Below are 25,682 nucleotides of genomic sequence, written 5' to 3'. Positions count from 1 at the left end.
GTCATACAGAATGGCTTTTCTAAAAAAATTGGTCCGAACTTGTTTCATTTATAAGCAATGCGCAGTACTTAATGTGCTGTATTAGCAAGAATCCCAACATTACAATTTTGGGAGTTGGTATTTTCACTAATTAGGGAAAAATTCACGTCAGTAACAACCCAAAATGTAGCTTAATGTAAAATATAGTTTACTGACACACCCTACCTTGATCCATGGGTGATTAAGAGCATCTTTAATTGTCAGTCTTTTCCTGTAATTAAGAAACACGAATAACACTGATTCTGAAAAATCATTGGATTTACTTCATAAATTCTGCCCAGAATATTGTTCACGATCTTACTTTTTGTCCCTCTCAAGCAAGTGACTGATGAAATTCTTTGCTAGGTCACTGGTGTTGCAGAAGAACTCCTCATCAAACTCATAATTTATGGTTGAAATATTCTTCAGCGTCTCCTGCTTAGTCTCTCCAAGGAAAGGTGAAGCACCACTTAATCTGGAATATGAATATAAAGACACTTTCAGTTTGATTTTATGTGTAAAGCAAACAATGTGAGATGAATTACAATGTATATCACGATTCACTTGCAGGATGTAAGTTATAACTCCAATACTCCACATGTCAGCTTCCAAACCCAATGGCTCATAGTTGACAATCTCAGGTGCTTTAAAAAAGAAAATGAATTAGTTAGAATCCTGTAGAATAGCAGAGCATTCCTGTCAAGACTATCAATCCATTAACCCATCCATCTATCCATCCATCCATCCATCCATCCATCCATCCATCCATCCATCCATCCATCCATTTTCTACAACATTTAATCTCAGTAGGTCGGCGGAATGTTTGAACCTATCCCATCTATCTTTGGACGAGAGGTGGCGTTACAACCTGAGGGTCAGCAGTGAATACCAGGCACATTTAAACAAACAAGGATTGACACTCACATTCACACCTACATGTTATTTAGAGTCTTCAATACACATACAGTGAAGAAAATAAGTATTTTAACACCCTGGTATATTGCAAGTTCTCCCACTTAGAAATCATGGAGGGGTCTGAAATTTTGTCCAATGTGAGAGAGATAATTTAAAAAGAAAAATCCAGAAATCAAATGTCTGATTTTTTAATGATTTATTTGTGTGATACAGCCGTAAATAAGTATTTGAACACCTGAGAAAACCAACGTTAATATTTGGTACAGTAGGCTTTGATTGCAATTACAGAGGTCAAACGTTTCCTGAAGTTGTTCACTAGGTTTGCACACACTGCAGGAGGAATTTTGGCCCACTCCTTCACACAGATCTTCTCAAGATCAGACAGGTTTTTGGGGTGTCGGTGGGAAACACAGAGTGTCAGCTCCCTCCAAAGATTTTCTATTGGGTTTTGGTCTGGAGACTGACTAGGCCATGGCAGAACCTTGATATACTTCTTACTGAGCCACTCCTTGGTTTTCCTGACTGTGTACTTCGGGTCATTGTCATGTTGAAAGACCTATGCATGACCCATCTTCAATGCTCTGACTGGGGGAAAGAGGTTGTTCCCTAAAATCTCAAAATACATGACCACGGTCATCCGCTCCCTAATACAGTGCAGTCGTCCTGTCCCATATGGAGAAAAACATTGCAAAAGCATGATCCTACCACCCCCATGCTTCACAGTAGGGATGGTGTTCTTGGGATGGAACTCATCATTCGTCTTCCTCCAAACACAGTAAGTGGAATTATGACCAAAAAGTTTAAGTTTGATCTCATCTGACCACAAATCTTTCTCCCATGACTCCCTTGTATCATCCAAATGGTCATTGGCAAAGTTAACACGGGCTTGACATGTGCTGGTTTAAGCAGGGGAACCTTCCGTGCCATGCATTATTTTAAACCCAGCTCTTTTCAGGTCATTTACCAAGTCCTGTTGTGTAGTCTTGGGCTGAATCCTCACGTTTCTAAGGATCATTTAGACCTCACGAGCGGATATCTTGCATGGGGCTCCCCTCCGATTGAGATTGACCGTCATGTTTAGCTTCTATTTTCTAATGATTGATCCAACAGTGGACCTTTTTTCACTAAGCTGCTTGGCAATTTCTCCGTAGCCCTTTCCAGCCGTGTGGCGTTGTACAATTTTGTCTCTGCCATCTTTGGGACGCTCTTTGGTCTTGGCCATGTTACAAGCTTGAGTCTTACTGATTGTATGGGGTGGACCGGTGCCTTTATGTAGCTAACGACCTCACACAGGTCCACCTGATTCAGGATAATACATGGAGTGGAGGTGAACTTTTAAAGGCGGATTAACAGGTCTTTGAGGGTCAGAATTCTAGCTGATAGACAGTGGTTCAAATACTTATTTGCAGCTGTATCACAATAAATCGTTAAAAAAACATACATTGTGATTTCTGTATTTTTCTTTTTAGATTATCTCTCTCACAAAATATGTATTTTCTTCACTGTACCATGCATGTTTTTGGGATGTGGGATGAAACTGGAGTACCCAGGAAAAACCCATGCAGGCACGGGGAGAACATGGAAATTCCATAGAGGGGAGGGGGGATTTGAACCAATGTCCTCAGAACTGTGATGTCAATGTGTTAACCAGTCTCCCACCAGGCCATCCTGTAAAAACATTAAAGTGTCTCACCAACAAACTCAGGTGTTCCAAAGATGTTTTTGAACTCAACTCCTGCTTCAATTTTGTGAGCGAGACCAAAATCAATGAGTTTAATCCTTGGCAATGGTACATTCTTATCCAGCAGCATAATATTTTCAGGCTGTAGAGAGTCAAATGACACATTTATTAAATTAATAACATTTCATTGGGTGAGTGTTTTGTAGTGTGCAGTACTCCACAATCAAGGTAAAAATTATTGAATCGTCAATTGAAAAAAATTGAAAAAAAGCAGCAGTCGTCAATGTGTGCTCACTCTAGCCAGTGGAGAATGTGAAATGTAAAGACAAATAGTGATTGCTTAAAATTGTTTTTGTTAGATTTGTTGTGAATATATTTATTAAGTATTTGAATTATTGTTGGCACATTTAGTATGTTAGTGTCATCCTTGCTTTGAAGAGTCTTGTTCACAGGACGAGCTCCTTACACACAGATGCAACACTATCTTCCTAGAAGTGGCCAAGGACAGCTCCATCATAACCAAAGAATGTGCCAAATCAACAAGAAAAAATGCGCCTTTGTTCATTTCATCTGCTCACCCCTCCTTTTGACCTTGTGTGTTTTCTTAAAAAAAAAAAAAAAAAAAAAAAAAGAGTACGTGAGAGGCTGGTTCAGAACGTGTTTGGAGACTGTAACTGGCCTGACTCTCACGTCCTTCTGATCAGAAGAAAGACGACTTCTTGTCCGTTATTTGTGCAATTATTCCAGCAAGTTAGGTGATAAACCCAACAGTTTTCCATTTGCTCCTTGATATATCTTTTGCCAGCGCAGTCTTCATCAAGCCGTGCTCTCCAACGCTTACTGGGGCAGTTCACAGTTGACTGTGAAGCAGCTGGGATGAAACTCAGCACCTCCAAATCTGAGACCATGGTCCTCCCTTCGGAAAAGGGTGGTGTGCCCTCTCCAGGTCGGGGATAAAATCCTGCCCCCAGTGGAGGAGTTCAAGTATCTTGGGGTTTTGTTCATGAGTGAGGGAAGAATGGAGCGGGAGATCGACAGGCGGATCAGTGCAGCGTCTGCAGTGATGCTTATGCACTGTGGTAAGATCGGTGTTATCCATTGAAGTTACATGTGTCATAAAAAGATTCAGACTACAGCATTTACATTACCATCAGAAAATTTTAAGAACAGTTTTATTTGTGTCTTTGCAAACTTGCAATGAAAAGGTCAACAAACAAAAAAAATACAGTGCTAACCAAACCAAGCTAACTATGAACTATAAATTTGAACAAACAGTTTTAAGGTTAATGTTATGATGTCTCCCATTTTTCAAATACAGAATGAGCTTTTTGTCCAATGTATTGTCTGTGCTTTCATCCTCTATCAGGCTGTGCCATCTCATCCTGTACTTTGGCTTCTTTTTTTACTCAAAAAAGAGAAAATCTCATCCAGTTTCACCACTTTTTCTTTATTATTATTATTATTGTTATTCACATACTCTGACCTTCATTAAAGCAACGTGATTTCTTTTCTTTTTTTACTTTTGCCATTATTATCGAGTGTAAACATAAGCAGTATGTCCAACTCATCTACGTGTGTTTCTAACGCAAGCACCGGTGGTGGGCGGTGTTTGTAGTTATAAGTGCATCCCTTTAAGAGCCGGAGGTGGGCGGTGTCAGGTAAACAAAGGAAGTAGAGTGTGTGGCATTGTGTGGCCAAGCAGCAGCTACCATGTTTAAAAAAAAAAAAAAAAAAGTCAGGCTGTGGTTCACTGCACTGGATCGGTTTTCATGTGCGCTGAGTGTGCGCTACAAATGCGCAATTGAGCAGGCGCGCAGCTTAGAGGGAACATTGGTTCCAAACCTCAGCTATGGTCACGAGTTGTGGGTTGTGACCGAAAGAACTAGATCCCGGATAAAAGAGGCCGGAATTAGTTTCCTCCGCAGGGCATCAGGTCTCCCTTAGCGATAGGGTGAGAAGCTCGGTCATCCAGGAGGGGGTCAGTGTCAAGCTACTGCTCCTCCACATTGAGAGCAGCCATATGAGGTGGCTGGGGCATCTGATTCGGATACCTCCTGGACATACTCCCTGATGAGCTGTTCCCGGCACATCCCACCTGAATGACCCAGGACATGCTGGAGAGACTATGTCTTTTGGGTAGCCTGGGAATGCTTTGGGATACCCGAAAGAGCTGGAGGAAGTGTCTGCTAAAGCTCGTGGCCCCCCGACCTGACCCGGCAAAGCGGTAGAAGATGGATAGATGGATGGATGGATCCTTAATTGTGATTTTCACTTAGAATTCAATAATGGAATTTTCATTTTGAATACAATAATGGCATTTTCATTTTCATCATTGAAATTAAAGAACATGCTTGGTTCCTGTTCATATACATGTGTGAAATGGGTAGTCTGGGAGGAAGCAGCCAAGTTGACCTTACATTATGCAATCTTCCATTAAAAAACAAAAAGAAATACAGTACTACAGTTCAACAGCACCATCTATCGGCAAAATAATTGTACAAAAACATCAAACCTATCAGGAAGTGCTTGTTCAGTGTCTTCAGGTCTCCAATAGGTATTTTGATTTTCTGTAGTCAGGCTAATGCCTTTAAAATTATATATATATTGTTTCGCTACATTCATAAAACTGTTCATAAAGCCTTAGGGTAGCCAGGCTAAGATTCTACCTCCTCACTGTGGTGACAAAGCCTAGGTTCTCAGAGACAGACTCTCCTATCTTTGGGGTTGAGGTTAAGGTAGTGAAAAAGCTTGTTGGTGGCAAGGCCCTGGGTTTGGATGAGATTTGCCTGGAGTTCCTAAGGGCTGTGGATGTTGTGGAGCAGTCCTGGCTGACAAGCCTCTGCAAAATCGTGTGGACATCGGGGACAGTGCCGGTGGGTCCGGGAATGATCCCGGCACCTCAGAACTTTGAGGCTAACACTTTCCAGCTGCCCCACTGTGCCACCCTCACAATCATTCATCCGTCATTTATTTCATCTTGTCCCTGCAATGCCAGCGTTCCCCCAATTGATGACACACTGAACATTGGTGGACCTTTGTTAGAGTGTAGTGTGTTCTTTATTTCACTCTCATTTTTCTGTTGCCATTTGATGCATGTATGTATTTCTTTCGGCTTGTCCTGTTAGGGGTCCACACAGCGTGTCATCTCAGATGAACGCTCATATTTGTTTGGCAATGTTTTTACGCCTGATGCCCTTCCAGTTGCAACTCTTCTGCATTTATCCGGGGAGAGAGCTATTGCCTATCCCAGCTAACATCGTGTGAAGGCAGACTACACCCGAACTGGTCGCCAGCTAGTTGCAGGGCAGATATCGACACCATCACTGAGCAGGAATCGATCCCACGTTGCCTGCACCAAAGGCAGGGGTGTGTACATCTACACCATCAGTGACTCCAGTTGCCATTTGATCCCTTCTGTAAAAACGAGCGGACCATAGAAAAGAAAAGTGTACAGTGAGTGCCGAGTATTTAATAAAGATTGGACAACGAAATATTTATTCACAGAAGTCCGATCAATGGCTGTGTGTCTCATATGGCAAGAAGCTTCCATTATGAAGGGCGTGGCCAGGCTACTGCCCTGCTCCTCACCTGTGCCTCATTGGCTCTATTTATGCCATGTATTTAATTAAGCCTTGTGTGTTGTATCACTAGTTGTCATAAGAGCGTTTTGTTGTGTATTTGCCTTGTTACGGCCAGTGTTCCTGTCCTACCACAGCCAACACTAGCTAAGCCTTGCTTTTGCCTGGGAGTAATGTGACCTTTTCCCATGTGTTTTTGTGCCTTTATCTTAGTTGGACTGCCTACCTGTGTATGACCTCCGCCTGGTATAAAACCACCCACGTTAGCCGCCATCTTGGACATGGATGTTTTGAAGACTTTGTTTTTTCATGTTTGGGTTTTAATTGCTAGAGTTTACTCATGTAGTAGGAGTAGTAGTGGATTGATTAGGTTTGATCAATCAAAAGGAGGAAAACTCTTGGCAGATTTATGTTTGACAAATTTCACAAATATTCATTATATTACTTCAACCTTCAACTTTAACATTTTTTTTTCCCTGTTGTGGTTTCTAGTTCTGCTGGTCAGGCTGTCCCTAATGTGATGTTGTTCCAACCGACTCCATGTGTATACAGGTGGACATAGATAACTGTCTTGTTTTGTCTCCCGTACCACGCCAAGCCCGTACCATGCTTTTTACCATCTGAAGAACATATCTAGGGTAAAAGGTTTGTATGTGTCAAGCAGACCAGGAAAATGCTTTTAGCTCAAGTTGACTTGACTACTGTAATGGTCTTCTGACTGGACTCCCCAAAAAGAGTATTAAACAGCTGCTGCTCATTCAGAATGGTGCAGCTCAAGTTCCGACCAGAACAAAGAGATGAGAGCATATAACTCCAATCCTAAAGTCCTTGCACTGGATTCCAGTCAGCTTTAGAATTGATTTTAAAGTTCTGCTACTGGTTTATAAATCACTAAATGATTTAGGTCCTGAATACTTGAAAGAAAAGTTTACGGAATACAAACCCAGTAGAGCTCTGAGATCGAATGACTCAGGTCAAATAGTGGAGTGCAGAGTCCATAGCAAACATGGTGAAGCAGCATTTAGCTATTTTGTTGCACGCAAATGGAAAAAGTTGCCAACAGAGGTGAGGTCAACCCCAAGTGTGAATGTTTTTAAATCAAGGTTGAAAACTTATTTTTTTCTCATTTTTAGAGTATTTTCACTTTTTAATCATATTTCTTGCACTTCTACTTTTTTTTAATATATGTATATATATATATTTTTGTCATTTTCGTTTTCATCCCATTTTTAAATCTTTTATCTCTTTGTTTTCAAATACATTTATTCATGTAAAGCACATTGACTAACCGCGTTTATGAAATACGCTATACAAATAAATTTGCTTTGCTTTACAATGATAAATAAGACCGTGTGCATTGGTATCAGTGGTGGGAACCAAGTCGGTATTGTTTAAATCTTAGCTGAAGCGTTTCAACTACAAACCAAGGGCCCAAGACACAGATACCAGCAATTCACACCATAGCACACCCGATCACATAGAGTTGTACCGTTTCGAGCAAGACGGGACATTCCGTGTAATGCAGACTGAGCGATAGGCCAACGGTATCTTTTCACGTGTGGAGTAATGACCCGATAGCATTAAGAATGAATCGTACCTGCCAACCAACGTTCCCTCTAATTTTTGACGTGTCTGAGCAAACACACTAAGCCCATGAGCGCTCCCTATAACCACTGTGAGCAACATCAGGCGTATGCCCTGTGGTCAGATTGGTGTTATCCACTGAAGTTACATGCCTCATTAAAAGATTCAGATTATAGCATTTACAGACCTTCCAAGACGGAGAGATAGTAAAACTCGTTCTGGTCTTTTAACAATAAAGCGGAAATATTATCTTCAATAAAATCCCTGCAGCTGTAAAGGCTCTGTGAAGCCATGGGTGATGTGTGCAAGGACATTGTGATTGTGAGTGTTTCTCAGTGCAGTTGGAGGAATTCACTGACATGAGTGACACAGCCCAGGGGAGCATTTTCACTCATACAGTGTTTAGTGATCATCAACATGAACTCAGAAAGTTACAAAAAATGTTAAAAGTCTGCTATTTTTTTGGGCAGGATAATAACTACTGTCAGCACCCCCACACCCCTCTGTTGTCGATTGATCTGGGGGTGGTATCTTGGGGCCAGGAGGCGGCACAGATGGGACGTCACACAGGTGGGCATTAAGGCCTGGACCGCCACTGGTGATCTTGTCAGGACATACCTTGAGATCAAAGTGGGCTATTTTTTTGGAGTGAAGGTAGTTCACCCCTTCAAGGATTTGCTTGATGAATTGGGTTGCCTCGTCCTCGCTTAGAGACTCTTTCTGGGCCAAGAAGTCAAACAGCTCACCCCCAGAGACCCTGGAATGCAGACATTTAGCTTACTATGTTGTTTGTTTTAGCATTATCACATAAAATTTCACCATTTTCCCCAAATCTTTCAACCTTCTGACCCACAAAATTTTGAAATTCGAACACATTTTTACACTATTACATTGCATTAACAATAAAAACCATTTCATCTCCAACCTTATTTCCATCTTCCAAAAATAATCACACAACTAAAAAGTCTTCATTTTCAACATTTTTTTCACATTTTAACCTACAAAATTCACATCTTAGGACATATCCCTGCATTATTCTCTCCTCTTTCAACGTTTCCCAACCATTTAGAACCATTTCAACTTCTACATGTTCAGCTCATTCAAGCCATCATGTAAACCACTCCCAAAATCAAGATGCGCAAATTTTTTAAATAAAATGTGGAAATTTAACATTTTTTTTCAAAATTTAGTGACAGTTTCCTTATTTCTCATATTATTTATTTCTACTTCTTTGTGTTCATCTCATTCAAACATACTCCGAATGCTCCATTCAAAATGTTTGCAAATTTCGCTATAATTTCTATATCTCTCAACCGAGTCACACTGTTTCAACTTCTACGTACCCAGCTAACTCTAGCTTTCCTATGAACGTTTCCCTTTTCTCAAATTTCACAAATTTTCAAAATAAAGGCCCAAATTGAACATTTATACAAATGTAGCTACAGTTCCGATTTCTTAACCAATTAGAGCTGTTTAAACTTTGTGTTCAGCTCATTCAAGCATCCTGTAAACAACTCCCATCCCACAATTAAAAAACGTTCAAAGTAAAACCAGAATTTTTTTACAATCTTACCTACAGTTTCTTACTTCTGAACCAACTTCAGTTTCAACTTCCGTGTGTTCAGGTTATTCTAGCCATCCCATGAAGCACTCCCATACACCCAAATTTTGCATTTTTTTCAAAATAAAAGCATAAATGCAACACATTTACAACTTGAGCTCCAGTTTTCTTATTTCTCAATCGATTCTCACTGTTTCAACTTCAACACGGTTAGTTAATTCAAGCCAATCAAAGTACTATCCCACATTGTTAAAATTATCATGATTTTCAAAATAAATACATTTCACTTCATTCCATATCATTCAATATCTATCTATCTATCCATTTTATGTACCACTTATTCTCACTAGAGTTGTGGGTGTGCTGGAGCCGATCGCAACTACAGTATCTTTGGGGGAGAGACAGGGTGCACTGTGAACTGCTTGCTAGCCAATCGCAGGACACACAAAAAAACCACTTGCACTCACATTCTCACCTGTAGGCAATTTAGAGTCTTCAGTTAACTTACCCTGCAAGTTTTGGGGATGTGGGAGGAAACCCATGCAGGCACGGGGTGAACATGCATACCCCATACAACCGCGGCCCGCATTTGAACGCTGTTCCTCAGAACTATGAAGCAGATGTGCTCAGCCCTTTTCCCACCATGGCGCACCATTAAATACCTTCACACATAATTCCAGATCATGCTATATCATTCCATATGTGTCATTCACACTCCACATTTTAATTCAGCATTTTTGGATTCATATGCAATTTCTCCGACACAAAAATACCATACAATGTCATATTCTATAATAGATCTTTCTACTGTATGTGAACATTTCAGGACAGTATCAAACAACAAAAGATAAACAAAGCGCTGGGCCCAGACCTTTTGTCCCCACCCTGCCTCAAAGTCTGGGCAGACCAACATGCTCCTGTCTTTACAAAGCTCTTCAACAGGTCTCTAGAACTGTGTGAAGTTCCAACCTGCTTCAAATGCTTCACCATCATACTGGTCCCAAAAAAAGCAACAGTCTCAGGTCTTAATGACTACAAGCCTGTTGCCTAGACATCTGTGGTCGTGAAGTCCTTTGAACGTCTTGTGCTAGACCACTTCAAGAGCGTCACAGGTCCCCAGCTGGACCCACTGCAGTTTGCCTATCGAGCTAACAGGTCTGCGGAGGATGTCGTCAGCAAGGGTCTGCACTTCATCCTTGAACATCTCGACAGTGAGGGAACCTATGACTATCCTGTTTGTGGAATTTAGCTTTGCTTTCAACACCATTATCCCTGAAATCCTCACCTCCAACTCAGTAGCATGCCTGCCATCTCCCAGTGAATCTACAACTTCCTGATGGGCAGGAGACAGCAGGTGAGCCTGGGGGACATCACCTCATCCACATGTACTGCCAGCACTGGGGCACTCCAAGGTTGTGTCCTCTCCCCTCTTCTCTTCTTGCTCTACACTAATGACTGCATTTCAAGGTACCTGCCTGTCAAACTCCTGAAGTTCGCAGATGACACCACAGTCATTGGCCTCATCAAAGATGGTGATGAGTCTGCGTATTGACAGGATGTGGTGAGACTGAAGCTTTGGTGTGGGCAACACAACCTGGTGTTGAACACTCTAAAGACACTAGAAATGATTGTGGACTTCACCTGAAGTGGGAGATTAACATTAACTCCATCCTCACAAAAGCCCAGCAAAGGATGTACTTGTTGCGGCTTCTGAGGAACCATGGCCCGTCACAAGAGCTACTGAGACAGTTCAACACAGCAGTCATTGAATCAGCACCGTGTGGCTCCATCAGAGTCTGGTTTGCGGCTCCCACAAAAAGGGACAAACTCCAACTGCAACGGCCAATCAAAATTGCTGAAGAGATTGTTGGCACCAACCTACCCACCTTTGAAGACTTGCACGCCACTCGAACTAGGACCAGAGTGACCCTGCACAAACTCAGGGCATCAACTCTTCCAGCTCCTTCCATCGGGTAGGCGCTACTGATCAATGCAAATCAAAACTAGCACGCATTCAAATGTTTTTTTCCCCTCTTGCAATTAAGTCATTTAATTTTCTCACATCCTACTGGTCCAATCAGTATTAGTAATATATATCAAACATTTTGTCACTTTAAACTGCTTCCTTTGCACAATTGTCATTGCACTGGACTATAACGGTGAACCACGAATGGGTAAGTGTTCTCTGTATAATCTCAACATAATGTTGGGCATTGACGCATTCTTAACTGCTCTAAATGAAGAAGACTGCATCTTACACACCTGTGACTCTTCTAAGAATAGTTCCTATTTATTGAATGTCTATCGACAGTGCCTCGGCAGTGCTTGACCAGTAGCAGCAGCAGCTGGCTCTCGACCACGCCTCAGCTGTGCTCGACCAGCAGCCTCTACCTCTCAACCATGCCTTGGCGATGCCTGACCAAGAGCAGGCGCCCCATACTCGCACTTGCTCCCGTGGTGCTTTGTCCACAGCTATCACCTGCTCCTGTTTTGTTCCTACTTTGCCATTGGCCCATAGGGACCCTGGTGCTTGGTGTCCTAGCTGACCTGCTGAACTGGTTGGGTGGCCTGGACAGCCACCAGAAAGCCAATTGCAAGGCACATGGAGACAGAGACTCACAATCACACCTAAGGGCAACTTAGAATCTCCAATTAATGCATGTTTTGGGGATGTGGGAAGAAACTGGAGTACCTGAAGAAAATCCATGTAGGCATGGGGAGAACATGCAAACTCCACACAGGTAGGGCCATGATTTGAAACCCCGTCCTCAGAACTGTGAGGCCAATGCTGCAACTACAATTTCTCCACTGTGCCGCTACCATCATTACAATTCATCAAAATAGAGAAGCTAAACTTTCTCACTAAGCTGCAATTTCCCATAGTATCCTCCCCTGTATGTAGCATATTTTACATGAACACACATTTTGAAACTTTATGTGAACACTTTTAAAAAAAAAATCAACAAAATATTGGTAATGTAAACTAATTCAGCTAAATTCACAAAATAAACTCACAATTCCAAGATGAGAACCACATCAGTGCGGTTCTCATAGACATCGTGTAGTTTAACAATGTTTTCGTGGTGAATCTTCTGTAGAATCTGCACCTCGCGTTGTATCTCTTCCAGCCGTACTCCCCGAGAACTGGCAATACTTTGACGCTTCTTGATGAACTTGGCAGCAAATTCCTGTTCTGTACTTTTTTCTCTGCATTCCTTTACAATGGCAAACTGTCCACTAAAACACAAGAAGTAGGAAAGATTTATTCAATTTTGATCAATTCGTTTCAGCATGCACAAGCTGAAAATGTACTTTATTGAACTAATTTTGCTAAAAACATTCCATTAGTGACACAGTGAGCAGTGAACCTTGCTCATTGTGTTAGGCTGCATACCCACCGGATGTGAAAGATCACTTTGCTTTGCGTCCTTCGCTTGAGTTTGCTCGCGTGACAGATTTAGACACAATGAAAGTGCATGCGCTTCATCACTGCTGTACACTGGGCAAGGGGGCTTGCCCTCTGCCAACAACAGTACTTCCTGGACAAGTCCAGCTCGTTCCAGCTTGGAGTCTTCAGGCAATGGAGAGAGAAATTTGTTTGTACCCGCGACATCCGTGCCATGTCATCTGTGTCATTCGCACCCTCCTGCACGGATTCGCATCTATCCGTGCGAACTGCATTGACTTTTTATGTAATCATGCCGAACACGTGTCTTTTGGTTACATAGCATTAGAGTCTTTTTCTGGCTGCTTCCGAGCATATGCAGGTCATAGGAGTCAAGCTTGGGACTTTATCATGCTTTTCAGTAAATGACTGTAACATTATAGTGCATACATTAAAGTGGGACTGACATCCCAATAAACATTCTAAAATAGATATTGTAATGAAAAATACATATAACAGTATTCACTTCAATGTCTATACGAAAAAAAAAAGTGAGCGGAAAGCGCGTCATCCATGCACAAAGTTGCGCAATTGAGTGTCCCTCAACATCCAAGTGGTCGCCATATTAGTCGCGTACTCTGACCTTGACGTCATCGTCACTTCCGCCGTTGAAAACGCGTAGTGCCTGCTACTATGGAACCCGAACAACAGAGATGTTCGCATTTTTCCGACGCCCCTTCTGACACCGAAGCTCTTATCGAAAAGGACAACACCACACAACCGAGTGAAGTTACCGGGCAATATTACACTATTGTTTCGAGCCCTCAGGGCAATATTACACTATTGTTCTGAGCCATATTCAGATGATATCCGATCACAGCCAAACCGCTTCCCGTCCGATCCACTTCCGCGGTGGAGATGTGCCAACGTGGCTCATCGCAACCGGCCAGTGTGGCTTATGACAGAGTCGAGCAGTGCTGCTTTAGGGGGGTGCTCACAGTCGAGGCGGGGAGCTTTATGCGCGCACGCGACTGAGTAACGCATTCTCGGCTGGGTTCTTCAGAGCCGCCCCGTCGCAAAGCCCGACACGCAGCCTTTGCAGAAGCTGTGACCGCTGAACGCGGCGCCTCAGCAGGTGCCGCTGAGTTTCGGTGCCCCTGGTGGCATATAAGGAGGAGGTGGAGCCGAACTATGTTGCTTTTAGGGGCATGTTCAAAGCCGCCACAATACGCGATGAACACTATCGAGACATTGTTGGCTGGGCGACGCGCACATCGACACATTTCATACGCGGATCTTTTGTTACGTTATGAGAGAGACCGATTACGTGGTCTGCCCCAAACTATTATTTTTTTTTTTGCAGCTGTATACACACCTACCTGTTATTTGGAACCCACGAAGCTCTTGTCCTCTGCACCTGTGCAATCCATATTTCACAACGAGCAGGGTCTCTTTCAAACTTATGAAGGGTAATTCCATTCTCCCGAGTGTTCAAGCAATGTCCAGCAATGTAATGAGCCGGCATTTTGGCTAACACGAAGGAACAATGAGGGACTTTCCCGTAGGTAAAACTAATGGAATCAAACAAGTCCATGAGGGAGCGCTCACTTACGTCACTTCCTGCTTCTTCTCGAAAACAAATCCCTGAGAAGATTTTTATGGCGGGAGTTACAAAAAGCTGTATACGTCAAAATCATGTTTTGTGGTGAAAAAACACATGAGACCATATTGGCTATGGGTTTTTCATTACTAATATATATATATATATATATATATATATAATATATATATATATATATATATATATTATATATATATATATATATATATATATATATATATATATATATATATCACGATATATGGTGCAAACAGAAAATATTCACAATGCTAATTTGAGTATAGTCTTTAAAAAAATGAAAAGAAAAATATTTTCAGACACATATTGGCAGCAATCACAGTCTCAACTCTTGGGTATGTCTCTAAAAGCTTGGCACACAAGTGGGGCATTTTCTCCCATTCTTCCCTGCAGATACTCTCAAGGTCAGTCAGGTTGGATGGACAGCATCAGTGGACAAGTAATTCTAGGTTTTTTCAGAAATGTTTGATTGGATTCAAGTCCAGGTTCTGGCTGTTCCAGAGCACTGTGGAGAAAAGCCCTCAGGCGAATTTTTCTGTATTTCTCAGCTGTCATCTTAACCTCTGTGTGGAGTAGTTGATGAGTTCCTGCACCACCAAAACAGGGAGCCAGGTAATCAATTTTCACATGAGTTGTTATCTTGAGAGTCGGCCTGTGTACCACGAACAGGTGTTAATGCGCTGACACCGGATTTGTGGATGTGGCAGCCTCATATGCAGGCAGTAATGAGTGATGGTAGAGAGAGAGAAGGAGAGAAAGAGCAAGACAGACAGAGAGGCACAAAGCACCACCCAAGTTCCAAATTAAGAAGTGCAAGGTAGAGATCATGACAGATCCCCCTTCCAGGTTGAGCAGGGTGAGCAAAATGTATCACATAATCTGGTGCTGTACAAAGTTCATGAAAATGGCATTGGTGTTCACTACATGATAGACACTTTTGGTGGTTCTGCCTTGGATTACATGTTAATAGTGTAGTAATATATCCCTGACACTGCTGCTCAAATATGAGTATTATGCCATCCATCCATCCATCCATCCATCATCCATCCATCCATCCATCCATCCATCCATCCATCCATCCATCCATCCATCCATCCATCCATCCATCCATCCATCCATCCATCCTTTTTCTTAGCTGCTTATCCTCACAAGGGTCGCAGGAGTGCTGGAGCCAATCCCAGCTGTCATTTGGCAGGAGGCAAGGTACACCCTGCACCGTATCAATTACATACATTAATAATGTGCAACGTTTGGACAATTTCACCCTTGACGGACTTGAAGCTGTATATGAGCAACTTAAAGCTACGTCTATTATGGCTTTCCAAAACAGAATCGCATTAGATGCACTGTTGGCCAAGAAAGGAGGTGTCTGCCGAATAACACCCAACCTGGCGGACGCCTCACTAAGGCCGTAGATGGACTTAGAACCCTTACTAAGAAAATGAAGGAACACTCTGGTGTTGACACGTCTATGTGGGATAACTGGATGAATGTGTTTGGTAAATGGAAGGGTGTCATTTCATCAATCTCCATCTCTATGGCTGTCTTCACCTCTATTCTCACCCTCTGTGGATGCTGTTGCATTCCTTGTATTCATTCTCTTTTAACGCGTCTGAATGAGAAGGTGCCCCAGCTGATGGCCGCGGTAATTATGTCTTCATTAGACCCCCGCCCCGACAGACTCCCCAAGATGATTTTACTGTTGCTATCGCTCCCCCTGAAAGTGATACTAAACTTCCACCACTTCTTGATTGTCATGATCTCGACATGCCCCGTGATTGCATTGCCCTTGCCCTTCTGTTCGACTGATACTTTTTGCGTGATATTACTTTTTTAGAAATGTTTTGCTGTTTTGGAGTTGTCTCGTATTGTCCTGCAGGTTTAAAGCTTACGGGTGTTTTGAATCATGAGACCATGCACTTGTTATAAGGTATGTTTGGACGATTAGAGAGGGTTTTATGATTCACATATTTCTTACTTGTGTTACTTTTGTGTTTTTCGTATTTGGTTTTGTGATCTATTTTATAGATCAAGAGAGGGAATGAAGACTATTTTACTTTAATTGCAGTTTCATTATTTGTTTAAATATGACCTGATACATTTAATCAACAGATAAAGTGTTGCCCATTTCTAATCAGACAAGGATGTGTTGTGGAGCCAGTGGTTGTCCTTGATCTTTGTATGCAGAAAACTGTCTGGTGGCATCCTCCTTTCCCACGCGCTGCCGTGGAGACAAACGACACCAGATAAGGACCGGAAAGTTCCCATCCCGGCCCAGGACCAGACTGCAGGGGGGCAGTCACTTTTACCATGGACCCATACATATAAAAACCTCGTGTTATTGGGCAGGTTTTGTCTTCTTCTTTGGCTATCCTGACAGAAGACACACGTCTCGTGTGCGGCAGATACCTAGATAAGACCCAGATGTCTGTATTGCACATTCCTTTGGAATAAATCCATTTGCTGTTAACCTTTTCTAATCATTGGTCATATCTTCCTCAATTCGTGAACACGCATTGGGTCCAAACTCGCAAATTCCTACAATAGGTATAACCAAACATTGTCAGTAGAGCAATACTCACCTGCCGCATTGTGTGGTATGTGACGAGAAGTGCGTTCCAAGTTTTCACATTCAGCTGGTCTGCAAGTTGAATTTTTTTCATGCGTCCCCACCTATGTGCGCTTGCCAACAATGGCTGCCGACAGAGGCATGTCTTTATGTAAAAAAAAAAGTCTAGTGGTGGTTAAAAAAAAACAAAACAAAAAAAAAAACCTGCTTTCTTCTTTTGGGCCATAATGTGTAAAAAGGTGGGAAAAAATGGCCTATAAACTCCCAGCCCACAAACACAGATAAGCAATGTGGATGAGCAAAATAGAAACACAATGGTGCTGGGGCCATTATGGCGGACAAGACAGGGGCGTAATAAACTCGAAACATTTTAGGTCGAGACCGTCTTAACTGGAGAACTCCCTGTAATTGAGCAACCAGTAGCTAGTATTAATGCCCCTTCTGTAAATAGTATCATTAATATACTGAGCAATAAATATAACAACAAATTCATCAGAGAATCTTTTTGCAGACTTGAGCAAATGTAGCCACATAGAAAGTTCTTTTGGGATACTGAATTTTAAAAAACTATTTGGAAGGAAAAATGGCTTATTCCTTTAAAATTATTCCTTTCAAACAAAATTAGAGAATTAGATTTTAAAATACGACACAACATATACCCAACTAACATCTACATTTCACGTTTTGTTGATGTTGATGACAAATGTTTTCTGTAAAAATGAATCTGAAACTACAGTATTTCAGATTTTATGAGCATCCATTTCGTGCCACATTTTTGTTGAGTTGAAAAAGTTGAAAAATATATTCCATGTAAAATAAAATGTACAATTACACTTGAAAAGAAAAATACATTGATATCATATATTATTGAAGGATAAAAAAATGAGTAACATTATGAACTTATATATTTTGTTGGGTAAATTTCACATTCACAAATCAAAATTTCTGAAATCAACACCAGTATTCAAATTATTCCTAATTCAAATTGCTCTTTATTAAGAATCTCAAATTGCTAAATAATCAGAAAGGTAAATTAATTATTCATATCAATTTAAAACAATTGGAAACACAGCCACAATAACTTATTTTATCTTCATAATTTTTCACTTGATTTATTTTCATTGTATTATTACAGCGAAGAAAATATGTATTTGAATACCCTGCAAATTCTCCCACTTAGAAATCATGGAGGGGTCTGAAATTTTCATCCGCTTGTGGTAGAAAGGGGATGTCTCCTCCCAGTGTTGAGGAGTATCTGTTTAAGGTCAGAAGGGAAACACGGTGAGGTCAGAATGGAGACATCGCTTCCCAGTGTTCGGGAGTACCTGCTTGAGGTCGGCAGGGGGGCCTCGCCTCCCAGGTGTCACTGAGTCACATGCTAAGTCACGCACGCAGAAACTAATTCAGACTAAGACTAACAGAAACAACCGCATGATAAAACAATTCTAACAGTAACTATAGTAGTAATGATATGCTTTTATCATGATAACTAACATAGCAATGTATTCTTTCACAGTGTCACAGGCCACTGGATAGAACCTACAAACCTGCAGCAGTGCTCTGCTGCAGAAAATTTCGTGCAACTGAAAGGACCTCATACTGTGAAGAAAATGAGTATTTGAACAGTACTATATTGCAAGTTCTCCCACTTAGAAGTCATGGAGGGGTCTGAAATTTTCATCGTAGGTACATGTCCACTGTGAGAGAGATAATTTAGAAATTTAAATCTAGAAATCTCAATGTATGATTTTTTTTTAACAATTTATTTGTGATACAGCTGCAAATAAGTATTTGAACACCTATCAGCTAGAATTCTGACCCTCAAAGACCTGTTAGTCCGCCTTTAAAAGTCCACCTCCACTCCATGTATTATCCTGAATAGGATGCACCTGTGTGAGGTCGTTACCTGCATAAAAACACCTGTCCACCCCATACAATCAGTAAGACTCAAACTTGTAACATGGCCAAAAACAAAGAGCTGTCCAAAGACACAGGAGACAAAATTGTACAACTCGACACGGCTGAAAAGGGCTACGGAGAAATTGCCAAGCCGCTTGGTGAAAAAACGGTAATTAATTGGACACTCTAAATTGCCCCTAGGTGTGATTGTGAGTGCGGCTGTTTGTCTCTATGTGCCCTGTGATTGGCTGGTAAACAGTTCAGAGTTTGCCCTGCCTCCTGCCTGTTGACAGCTGGGATAGGCTCCAGCACTCCCCGCGACCCTTGTGAGGTTAAGCGGCTAAGAAATGGATGGATGGATGTTTCCATCCGACCTTATCACTGAAGTTTTACCTCAAGAATAAAAGAATAGAAATAGAGGTTTGTACGGCTAGCAGGTTATACCCAAGCTGCGCCGACCCCCTTTTAATCAGGTTTAACACTGGTAATAGGTAAAGAATTCGTTTATTAATGATGCAAGTGGTCCTCAGTGTCTGACAACTCTGCATAAGAAATTCATTGCGACAAATAGGGATACTCGTCAATATTTATCCTTATATAATTACAAATTTACTTCTGCATGAGCAGAGGTTAGTGATAGAAAACACCACGTTCCGACTTACAGAATTTGAGGGTGCACTGTCTTGTTGCATGCTTTGAATAAAAAGGCATGATGCAAGATGTGATGCTAGAAACAATAAATGATAGCTCAGATAATTGAAAATTCAATGACCAAAAGATCTATTTCGAACCGAAGAGGATCAATAAGTTTGCAATTAACATACAAAGATCTCTGAAAGGGTTTTAGATATATTGACATATTTTTTCAGTTGGAAACTGTCATGATCCTGCCGCTCCAGCACGAGCTGTGCAGGTGCCTGCGCGGGTGCGCTGATTGAGGCACACACCTGCGTCTCATGCGGGCTGATTAGTCTGTGTATTTATATCACCCCGATGACGACTGGTCCCCACCAGTTCGTTGAGCTTCATGTCCCGTTCCAGCACTCTCGTATCCCTGATCGACAACCTGTGTGTCCCGACCTTCGCCCGTTCTCCGACCAACGTTGTAAGCCTGACTCCTTTGATTCTTCTGCCTGCCTTGATCGTTCTCCTGTGTACCCACTCCTGCCTGCCCGCTCACCTGCTCTCTTCGCCCGACGTCCCAACTACCGCTGCTGCACCGGACTGCCTGCTTGATCCCCGACCTCGGCATAACGTTTCTCCTTGAACTACCTTGCATCGTCCGAGTCCTGCATTGGGAGCTACCCCCGTTCCGATGGGACGTGACAGAAACATTTACTTAGGTGCGCAGTCATCATGAATTCTTATACATTAATCTAATCTCAACAACAATAATACCACTAATGTTACTTGTGCACTGACGAAGATTGAAAGTTGCACAGTAGGCCTACCTTCCCAACTCTTCTCCAAATTCATAGAAATCTTCAACTTTCTGTTGCTTGAAAATATCCATTTTTGCAGTCCTCTTTTTTTTTTTTTAAAAAAATGGGTTTAATTCTTGTAAGAATGTCAAAAAGAAGCAGCATGGCTCATATGTGGCATGTTGTGAGCATGAGCAATCATTTCAGTCTTTTAAAAATGCTGAAAAGGATCGTTCTACAAAAGGATTATAAGCCACTGGTCCGAGTCCAATACGGTGCTGTGCTGTTGCTGCCTGTTTTTCATGTACACTGTTAACATAAGCAAGAAATTGGTGGGTAGGAAAATGTCTTGCAGAGTTAAAAATAGATATAGATCGTGAACTCTGTGTCCTCTCTGGCGTGCTCTTGCTCTCTGGCATGTCCTGACATCTGGTGTGCTCCTGTTACAGACATGGGATTTGCATATACCGTCCTGTCCGACGTACATTGCTGTATTAACAATTTTGGAGTTATCTTAACGTGTGTACATCTCTGATGAAAGGTGAAATGTAATGAAATGTAATCATAAATACGTATTTTCTATTCTTTCATGAAACTTCAATGCAACCGTGGAGGTTGCACGTTCCAGAAAAATACCCGCGTTAAGTGAAATCAATGTAGAAGTTCATTTTTTTTTCCATTGTGTTTTTTTTCCGTTCATCACATATATATATTTTTTTCATTTACATGATGTTTTTTTATTATTTACAGGATTTCCATTGCATGATTTTTTTAGCAGGTGGTTTGTTTTTTTCATTACCGTCTGTTTTTTGTTATAGTATGTTTTTGTTTCATTTACAGTGTTTTTTAAAAATTTCTTATATTTGTTTCAAGGCTGTTAAATCCATGACCACACGTTTTAAAAACTCAGACCTGCATTAACTTCTTCTTTTCCTTTCGGGTTGCCCCGTTAGGAGTCGCCAAAGCCATCATCTTTTTCCATATCTTCCTCTCAAACACCTACTGCCCTCATGTCTTCCCTCACAACATCCATCAACCTTCTCTTTGGTCTTCTTCTTGCTCTTTTGCCTGGCAGCTCCATTTTCATCACCCTTCTACCAATATACTCACTCTCTCGCCTCTGGACATGTCCAGACCATTGAAGTCTGCTCTCTCAAACCTCGTCTGCAAAACATCCAACTTTGGCTGTCCCTCTAATGAGCTCATTTCTAATCCTATTCAATCTGCTCACTCCTAGAGAGAACCTCAACATCTTCATTTCTGCTAACAGAAGCTCTGCTTCCTGTTGTCTCTTCAGTGCCACTGTCTCTAATCCGTATATCATGGCTGGCTTCACCACTGTTTTATAAACGTAGCCTTTCATCTGAGCAGAGACACTTCCAGTCACTCACATTTAAAAAATCTACGGGTGTGGTCAGTCATGTCCGCAGATATAGAATTACGGGTTTGGTCCACCAGTCATGCCTGCAGATATGAAGTTGTGGGTGTGGTTAGGGATGGAATCTGAAGACCTAAAATAACTTATTGACTTTTATACACGAGTATGTAGTTGTTACTGAATACCATAATCATAATTTATTGACACTGCACAGACTGAGACAGACATTTTTAAAGAGGTCAATAGACATTCAATTTCAAAACTAAGGTTAGGGTTAGGGTTATAATAAAATAAATATATTGCAAGTTCACCCACTTAGAAATCAGGGAGGGGCCTGAAATTTTCATCGAAGGTCCACTGTGAGAGAGATAATCTAAAAACAAAATTCTAGAAATCACAATGTATGATTCTTAAACAATTTATTTGTGTAATACAGCTGCAAATAAGTAATTGAACACCTGTTTTGATTCTTTCTGCAATTCTGACCCTCAAAGACCTGTTAGTCTGCGTTTAAAAGTCCACCTCCACTCCATGTAATATCCTAAATGAGATGCACCTGTGTGAGGTCGTTACCTCCATAAAGACACCTGTCCACCCCATACAATAAGTAAGACTCAAAATTGTAACATGGCCAAGACCAAAGAGCTGTCCAAAGACACCAGAGACAAAATTGTACAACTCCACACGGCCGGAAAGGGCTATTGAGAAATTGCCAAGCAGTTTGGTGAAAATAGGTCCACTGTTGGAGCAATCATTAGAAAATGGAAGATGCTAAACATGACGGTCAATCTCAATTGGAGTGGAGCCTCTAGCTAGATATCACCTTGTGGGTTTTCAATTATCCTTAGAAAGGTGAAGAATCAGCCCAAGATGACGCGACAGGAATTGGTTAATGATCTGAATAAGCTGGGACAACCGTTTCCAAGGTGACTGTTGGTAATAAACTAAGACGTCATGGTTTGAAATCATGGATAGCACGGAAGGTTCCCCTGCTTAAAGCATCACATGTCAAGGCCTGTTTTAACTTTGCCGACCATTTCGATGACACAGTGGAGTCAACTGTGGAACTTTTTGGTCATAATTCCACTAACCGTGTTTGGAGGGAGACGAATGATCAGTTCCATCCCAAGAACACCATCGCTACTGTGAAGAATGGGGGTGGTAGCATCATGCTTTGGGGGTGTTTTTCTACACATGGGACAGGACAACTGCACTGTATTAGTGAGGATGACCTTGTCTATGTATTGTGGGATTTTGGGGAACAACCTCTTTCCCTCAGTCAGAGCATTGAAGATGGGTCGTGGCTGAGCCTTTCAATATGACAATGATCCAAAGCACAGGCAGGAAAACCAAGGAGTGGCTCTGTAAGAAGTATATCAAGGTTCTGGCGTGGCCTAGCCAGTCTCCAGACCTAAACCCAAAAGAAAATCTTTGGAGGGAGTTGAAATTCCATGTTTCTCAGCAACACCCCAGAAACCTGTCTGATGTAGATGAGATCTGTGTGGATGAGTGGGCCACAATCCCTCCTGCAGTGTTTGCAAACCTGGTGAACAACTACAGGAAACGTTTGACCTCTGTAATTGCAAACAAAGGCTACCAAATATCAACATTGGTTTTCTCAGATGTTCAAATACTTATTTGCTGCAGTATCACACATATACTGTAAACCGTTAAAGAAAATTATACATTGTGATTTCTGGATTTTTATTTTTAGATTATCTCTCTCACAGTGAAAATGTACGCACGATGAAAATTGGAGACCCCTCCATGATTTCTAAGTGGCAGAACTTGGAATATAGCAGGATGTTCAAATACTTATTTTCTTCACTGTATAATCAAATAATTTTATTTGATCATGGTGTATTGTTATAATCTTGTGTAATTCACGGTGCTATCTATTGTCAACCCATTGATGAAAGCTAGCAGTAGATTGTCTATATCTTCCTAAAGCATGGAGAGGGGAAAAGTTTTCAACTTCATGATAACGCGGTACCACGGGGGAAAATGACCGTTCACATTGAGATATATGGATGTACTAGTCTAAAATTAGAATTTAGATCAAGTCAAAGTAAATCACAATCTTGTACTTATTATTGTTCGATTCTGAAACATTACCTGTGTTATATCCCAGAAATGTTTTCAATGTAAATCAGCCCAGATTATTCCCCCCCCCACCCCCAAGATCTACTTTCAAGCAGCCAACCTCTTGCGATCCACTGGTGGTGGTGGTGGTGGTGGGGGTGCACGCACACATCGCTGCATCGTAAATAGGAGACCGGCTTGCTACAACACACATTTATGTGCATGTGCTCGACGTATTGGCCACACCTGAATAAAGTAACGAGGTGGATGATAGGCTAACGTCTTTTTTGGGGGGGCGACGCCGTCGCACGATCAACCAAAACTGCCTCGCGATCGACGCATTGAGCACTCCTGGTGTAACTGAATTTCCTTTGACATGGCTCATGATGTTGATGACTTTCGGTGTAAATGCGCTCGCAGTACGTGAAGCAGCTCGCAACATGTGCTTTTGGCATCACTTCCGTACATGCTCAGCACAATTAACTTGCATTTCCTGTTTCCGGGTGAATACTGATTGTTTAGGAGCAGGCTTGTTTTGTTACCAACGTTTATGAAATAAATACGTCAATTAATGTTAAGACTACACAAAATAAGCGACATCTTTCAATATCTATTTGTTCTACGCGTAACAAATTTTACGCGTATGATTTTACGTGCTCGAATGTGTAGATTTGCGAGTGCGATGGCGCGAACTCGCTTGTCAAATGTCAAAATCATTCTGGGGTTCCTGGGGTGTCTGGAGCCAGACAATGTTTTGACCATATAAATGTGCTGTACCCAATGTCACGTAAGTGCGAAAACAAACTAACCAATTGTACTTAAATATTTTATTGTCTCATTCTCCATCTAACATGTGAAGCTGTTCTGCACCCTGAAAATTGTGTTTAGTTCAACTGGTAACAATTACCCACTGTATTTCAAACAAAAACCTGTGTTTGTATATCTATCTATCGATATATATATATATCTCAATTGGAGTGGAGCCTCCAATATATATAGATATATATATATATATATGCCTTCCAAATGTAACAGATTTCTTTGTTTTCAATTTAGAGCTGTTGATACTAGCTTTAAATAACAAAATGTTCCAGGAAGAATGCAAAGTCCATTATCTTAAGCTTATAAAGTACGGTTGGGTATCATATAATTATACAAAGACATGCACTTAAGAATGCTCTTCACATTATTTTATGAATAAAGGGAGACATTTAATTTCAATTTGCTGTGGAGAGGGAACATTCCACTGATTTCTATATGATTGTTTGTTGGTTGGAACCCATTCCGGTTTAGAGGAATCATACAGGTGTGCTGGCTTGCCCGAAACAATAATCATAAATAACAAAACGTTAATATGTTTATTTATTTTTTGGCCAAGTTACTTAATAAAACAGAACACATCATATTCAAATTTCAATAAGTTGTTAAAAGGATGCTGATGTTAAAACAAGTCCCCAGTTCTAAAATGTTTCATGATTGAATTCATGTAACTCAGTACAGTATCAAACAATAACCATATAATTCAGAGCACACCAGAAAAAACGTTTCAGAACAATATTCATTCAACATCATTATAAGTGGAAGCATGTTTTCCTGATTAGTATCAGTTTCAATCTTCATGTGTTCCAAGTTCCAACACACCATGCAGCCATACATGACCCACCATTGTCTGGGCTTGCAGATCTAGGTCACCTGTTTACTTAAATTTATCACTCAACTGACAAAAAACACTGCAGTGACAAAATGATCCGAGCAGACACGATAATGGGACAGATTAGCAGTAATTACATCTGCTCTAGATAACGCTGCCAGCCAATCCCTTTGATGTTGAGAAGAAAGTTTTTCAGTTTGTTCTCCCTGCCTTTTTATAACAGCTGGAATCCTGACTTGCCTCCTGACTTGTTTACGTTGGGCCCTGGTCTGTTGGAGCAGCGAACTGTTAGGAATGCTAGTGTCTGTTTCACTGCAGGAC

At 41.3% G+C, this 25,682-nt stretch overlaps 1 protein-coding gene across 2 annotated transcripts in view; it reads right to left on the bottom strand.

Moving 5' to 3' along the window:
• Positions 1-25,682, bottom strand: part of dapk2a (death-associated protein kinase 2a) — a 50,930-nt gene that overhangs the window by 4,987 nt on the left and 20,261 nt on the right. Inside the window, exons 1-7 of one of the 2 annotated variants that reach the window (XM_061815696.1) lie at positions 20,281-20,348; positions 12,353-12,574; positions 8,395-8,533; positions 2,627-2,756; positions 587-662; positions 341-493; positions 205-250 (exon numbers count right to left, since the gene is read on the bottom strand). In XM_061815696.1, the coding sequence (XP_061671680.1) occupies positions 205-250; positions 341-493; positions 587-662; positions 2,627-2,756; positions 8,395-8,533; positions 12,353-12,574; positions 20,281-20,342 (828 nt within the window). In that variant the 5' untranslated portion in view covers positions 20,343-20,348. Of the gene's footprint in view, positions 1-204; positions 251-340; positions 663-2,626; positions 2,757-8,394; positions 8,534-12,352; positions 12,575-20,280; positions 20,349-25,682 lie in introns of those variants that run through there. The other variant, XM_061815695.1, reaches the window with a different exon arrangement.

Source organism: Syngnathoides biaculeatus, chromosome 3 (genome assembly GCF_019802595.1).
Source record: "Syngnathoides biaculeatus isolate LvHL_M chromosome 3, ASM1980259v1, whole genome shotgun sequence".
In the NCBI taxonomy this organism is placed as follows: Eukaryota; Metazoa; Chordata; class Actinopteri; order Syngnathiformes; family Syngnathidae; genus Syngnathoides; species Syngnathoides biaculeatus.
Note: the sequence above shows the minus strand (reverse complement) of the source record. Positions and strands in the feature narration are given on the sequence as shown.